This window comes from Guillardia theta (genome assembly GCF_000315625.1).
Source record: "Guillardia theta CCMP2712 unplaced genomic scaffold GUITHscaffold_86, whole genome shotgun sequence".
In the NCBI taxonomy this organism is placed as follows: domain Eukaryota; class Cryptophyceae; order Pyrenomonadales; family Geminigeraceae; genus Guillardia; species Guillardia theta.
Genome location: NW_005434588.1, coordinates 318446 through 323896, shown reverse-complemented (window position 1 = coordinate 323896; position 5451 = coordinate 318446). Strand labels below are relative to the sequence as shown.

The following is a 5451-nucleotide window of genomic DNA, read 5'->3' as shown; positions in this document are numbered from 1 at the left end:
AAGTTCAGGACAGTCAAGACACTCCGATGGAAGGCAGCGCGGTGGTCAGTGAGCTCCATCTGATCCAGTGAGATCTGAAGGACGTAGTGTGTGTTGGTCGCACACAGAAGTTTCCCCTGCACTGAGCCGTCAAGTCTCTTCCTCCGTCCCCTTCCCCCGTTGACCCGCTCCTCGACGCTCCCTTCTGTCCCACCTCCCCTCCTTCTCTCGCTCCCTCTCCCACCCTTATCCGCTCCTTGACGCTCCTCCGTCCCTTCCTCCTCCTCTCCTTCCTTCCCTCCCTCCGTCGCTCGCTCCCTCCCTGACCTCCATGTAGTCCATGCTCGTCACAGACGCTACCGACTCATGCACCTTGGTCGAGTATCCCCGGACGGAGACCTGACAACGATCATGAGTGTCGGGAGGAGGCAGCAGGCGGCACCTGTCTGATCAGCCTGGCAGGCTTCACCAGATGATCTCCTGCCCACTGGAACTCCCAGACCTGTCAGGCATGGGAAGCTTCAGGAAAGAGAACGGCTGCTGCTGGTCGACCTTGATGTATGCATCCTGTCCTGAGCTGACCAGCAGGCCATCGCAGACCAGGAGGCAGAGGACCTGGAGCAGAGGAGGAGGGTGAGGGATGAAGGGGAGGGCGGAGGAGCACCGCTCCGTCGTGAGCATCTTTGATGTGCTCCAGCCCGACGATCTCCGTCCCCTGACGATCAAGTTCACTGCGAGCAGGGAGCATGAAGAATTTCAAGTCGTTCCAAGGGGCGAGTGAGGAAATTTCGACCCATCCGTAGGGAAGAATTGAAATATTAGAGGGCGAGGGATGAAATTACCTTATTCCCAAAGAAGATTATCATCCCGTTCTGCATCCCAACAATCGCAGCCTGCCCGTCATCCGTGAACGCCACACAGTTCCCTTGACAGGGTTTGCGGGTCAGCTGGAGACGGAGGGTGTCAAATGGCCTGTCGGGAGGTAGCTGGGGAGTAGTTGGACCTTGAGGTAGGAGGCGCTCTTGGAGGCAGCCTCCGGGTTGCTGGCAGCGGTCTGTTGCAGCCGTTAGACCCTAAGGTGGGCAGATGGAACGCCCGACCGCATAGTCCCAGTATCTCACTCCTCGGTCCCCACACTGAACAAACTGCGTTGGGATGACGGGGTTGTGCTTGACAGAGGTGACAAGGTTTGTTGCAGCCGTTAGCTTGATCGCAACGGTCACACGTCAGCGACGGGTTCATCGCAAGGGACATGAAGGCAACACCTGCCAGAGCGTCCTGCCTGTCTCCCACTCGTACACGACGATCATAGCACTTGCGTCGCTCTTTCCCCCGAAGACAACCTGGCAAGCAGCGAACAACACACTCTTATGGTCAGCCGTCTTGCCAACTTTCGTCTTGCGCAGGTACCAAGTTCCTGCCAGAGCGATCGAAGTCCAGGGAATGAATCCTGTGCTGGAGGTCCCGCGCCAGTACACCTCTGCTCTTCCATCCTCCCTTGAGTACGCCAGCGTCAAACTTCCAACATCCTCCCTGCACCATCGCGCCTCTACCTCCTCCACCGGACGGTTGTTCCTCTTTAGCGTCGAGGCGTTCCATACCAGAACAGACGCACATGGCCGACCTTCGCTCGTGCGACGCCTTAGAGACGCGACCTGCCCAGATGCGATGTATTTCTAGGACAACCCGATCAAAGGGACAAGCAGAGGATTGAACTTTCTTGCCCTCACCTTGCTGGGATGTATAGCTATGCTGATGACGTCATCGTCGTGCTCGTCGAAGAACTGTTGGGTGTGATGGGCTGGGACCGGTCAGAACTTCGCTCCTCCCAGAACATGCTGTTACCGATGTCGTAAATTACCACCAGCGAAGCAGCCTGGGGTCAGACAGGGTCAGGCCGGGAGGGTGTGACCTGGTCTTTCACAAGCGCCGAGCACTACCGGATACACGATGTGATTGCTGTCAAGGTAGTGAACGATGTCCCTCGTGTCGAAAGATCTTATCCCTTCACAATCACGTCAGAATCTACCGATGCAGGCCTCCGGGGCTGACCGTAGACGTACTGGAGCTGTAGCTCGCAAGGAGTCGGCGCGCTATCGGACTTCTCAACCAGGCCATCACTCAGCATCTTTCACGTCAGAACGACTTACGGCCGAGGCTCTCCACCACGATTGCGGGTAGACCCTTGCCTGAGGTCAGAGTTAGCTTGCTGATGACATAATTTATCGATCGCTAACTTTGCAAGGATGGTAGGTCTGCCCCGCAGGACCCTCGTTACGTATCTCCTTCCTCTCCTGCCGCACGGTTAAGGATCCTCCTCCTCCTCCTCCTCCTCCTCCCACCTTCAGTTCACCAGCCACGATGTGTCCATGCAGAGGATGCCTCGCCGCTCCTCGGAGCTGCTCGTAGGATCAGGGCTGATATCGAGCCACCAGTGACCGCAAGGAGTTAGGAAACCTGTCGGTGAGCACCCTTGGACGCGAGATCTACTCGTCCAACTTCACTCACATGGCACCTCCTCCTCCTCATGCTTCACCTGTCTGCAGACGATTCTGATGAGGGGCACGGTCCGCCTGATTTTCTGCCCGTTACGCACAAGAGCGCGAAGGAGGTTGGAAACCTTGGTTCTCAAGCAGAACAGGTACTCAAGATTTCTGGATGAGATCTTTGATCCGAACGCAACATCTCTGCTCACACATCATGGGGAACTTTCGGGGAAAGCATCGACCACCTTCCTTTCCCCAAACCGACAAGATCCCCATCCTACAAACAAAGTGAATCGAACCATCCGATTTGCGCATGTCATACACCTTCAGAATGGCTTCGCGGACACGAATGCTGTTCACAAAAACACCATTGTTGGAGCTGTTCGCTTCGTCTACCACTCGCCATTCTGTGGGTATACCTGTCCCATCGCATCTATCCTGAACAGTTAAGAGTGTTTTCCACTTTCATGTAGGAATTGCCTGAGACCGCGGATCGAGAAATGCTTTCTCGACGCGCCATCCCAGAAGAGCTTGACATCGCAAGAGGGATCTCGACCAAACACCATGTCGTTCTGAGAGTCGTCAAACTTCTCGAAGCTTCTACATCATCGCAATCGACTTGCCTGCGAAAGGTGAAACGTCTTGTCCCTGAGCTGTGGATCAGCACTCATGTGTACTTCAAGCTTCGCCATGCTTGCTCGTCTATCTCAACCGTGTCGCTCTGCTCCGCGTCCTGCTGTCCAACTCCCTCCGCCGTCCCTCAGCATCTCCCGCCCAAGCCGCTTGCCCCCGCTCCCGCCATCTTTTCGTTCCGATTTTGAAAGTTTGAAAGTTTACAACAGGCTCAAAGTTTTAGGGACCGGCAGTGAAGTTCCGAAGTTATCATATATAGTATGTTTGACTCGTGACAAGTCGCAAGAGTGACTCAGACGGTTCCGAACTCGGAAGTTCCCCGAGTCCCGGATCGCCGCAGTGCGCGCCGCGTCAGGCGCCTCCACCGGGGGACCATTCCCCCCCGGCCCGGCGCGCCGCCGCGTCGGAGTCGGCCCGGCGAAGAGTCAGGCTGAGTCCCGCCCCCGGAACCGTTCTTTTACTCAAAGTTAAGTCAAAAATCAGTACGAGGACAATCAGGAGAGTCGAGGAGGCTTGACCTGACACTGTCGCACAGGCGTTTCAGTTCATCATCGAGTCAGAACTTCGGTGACTTCGACTGAGTTTGAAGTTCGGAAGGACTCCCGCCGGCCTCAGACTCGGCCTGGGACTCTTACTGTACCACGGTACCACTTAATTCACTCAAAGTTAAGTTACTGCTAGCTACCGGCGGCCTTCATCGCCCTCATTCTCAGGCTCTTCAATTTTCCGGAGGTCGGTCACCGCGCCTGCTCAGACCGTCCAGGTACCCCCACCCCCAATATGTAGCCTACTGACCCTCATCACCCCTCAAAATCCCGTCAAGATCCCACCCTTTTGAGTTAGGCCAGTGGGTCTCGGAGCCCCCCACCCCCGCCGGTACCGTACGGTCCCGCGGCATGATTGGGAAAGTTTACAAATGCGGATACAACATTATATGATACCACCCCACCCCTAGACGGGCTCAGGTCCCGCAGGCCATATCTGTGGCAGCGGGCTGACCCTGCCACGGTATTGCACCACTGAACCCCACTGGGAGGTTCCCCTGGGACCAAGGACCTTCAGCTCTTTTACATATGGTGGCACATAGGAAATCACTTACCCTTTCCCATGCCACTGGCCTCAGCTGGTCGCCCGACCATCGAACATGGCCCTGACCCCCTCCTACCGTAGAAATGTTAAAAACTGTACCGAAGGGGTACCCGTGAGTTGAACTACCGGTGGTCATTCAAGTGCCCTACCCCCAATTCCGAAAGTCACCCCACTTGCCGCCTCAACCTTACAAAAAAAAAGTCAACCAGGATCCCTACCCCTAGCTGTCGCGAATTGACCCCTACCTTCTCCCCAGTTGGCACGATGCCGAATTGGGGAATTGAAGGGTGGGGTAGGGTGGGGATTAGGTTCGAACTGGAAGAGGGTCTGAGGCAATGTTGGAACTCTCCTAGAGGTACCTGGTTCGATTTCAAGGGGGTAGGTAGTAACAATGACAATGAGCCACGAGCAAGGTGGGGTAGGGTAGATACCCCCACCCCCTGCTCTTGATTAGCAGCGCCGCACAGTCTGTACCCCACCGAGAAACAAGCTGACGTCATGGTGAAATACCCCTACTTTTCACCTATAAACAACCCCTACCAATGTACCCCTACCCTTCGGTCTACACTCACCTCGCGCAAGAAAACCATAAAAATGTTGTTTTTCCCAGCCGTCACTGCCGTCACGATGGCGGCAATGACCGTCACGATGGCGGCAATGACTAGTAGCTGACTCCTCCTCTTCCTCCTCCTGTCCTCCTCCTCCTCCTCCTGTCCTTTTCTTCCTCCTTCTGTCCTCCTCTTCCTTCCTCCTCCTGTCCTCCTCTTCCTCCTCCTGTCCTTTTCTTCCTCCTTCTGTCCTCCTCTTCCTCCTCCTGTCCTTTTCTTCCTCCTTCTGTCCTCCTCTTCCTCCTCCTGTCCTTTTCTTCCTCCTTCTGTCCTCCTCTTCCTCCTCCTGTCCTTTTCTTCCTCCTCCTGTCCTCCTCGTCCTCCTCCTGTCCTTTTCTTCCTCCTTCTGTCCTCGTCCTCCTCCTCATCCTCGCCTTCTAAGTCATCATCCTCCTCCTCATCCTCGCCCTGGTCGTCTTTGTTCTTGTCCTCGTCCTCCTCGTCATCCTCGTCCTCTTTCTCGTTCTTGTTCTCGTCCTCGTCCTCCTCGTCCTCGTCCTCGTCCTCCTCGTCCTCGTCCTCGTCCTCCTCGTCCTCCTCGTCCTCCTCCTCTCCCCCTCTCCTCCTCCTCCTCCTCCTCCACCACCACCTCCTCCTCCTTTCTTGTTCCCTCTGCTCTTCGTTGCAGCTTCAACCGTCTTCCATTCAATCCCGAG

The 5451-nt window shown here is 55.9% G+C and overlaps 1 protein-coding gene across 1 annotated transcript in view; it reads right to left on the bottom strand.

Annotated features, from left to right (window-relative positions):
• Positions 1-2107, bottom strand: part of GUITHDRAFT_115637 (hypothetical protein) — a gene marked incomplete at both ends in the record, with an annotated part of 3233 nt that extends 1126 nt beyond the window's left edge. Inside the window, 13 exons of the mRNA XM_005825220.1 lie at positions 23-116; positions 307-378; positions 422-481; positions 532-594; positions 644-694; positions 822-926; positions 983-1033; positions 1080-1184; positions 1245-1655; positions 1710-1780; positions 1825-1855; positions 1920-1984; positions 2032-2107. Coding sequence (XP_005825277.1) covers positions 23-116; positions 307-378; positions 422-481; positions 532-594; positions 644-694; positions 822-926; positions 983-1033; positions 1080-1184; positions 1245-1655; positions 1710-1780; positions 1825-1855; positions 1920-1984; positions 2032-2107 — 1255 coding nt within the window. The remainder of the gene's footprint in view (positions 1-22; positions 117-306; positions 379-421; positions 482-531; positions 595-643; positions 695-821; positions 927-982; positions 1034-1079; positions 1185-1244; positions 1656-1709; positions 1781-1824; positions 1856-1919; positions 1985-2031) is intronic.
• Positions 2108-5451: the final 3344 nt, after the last annotated feature.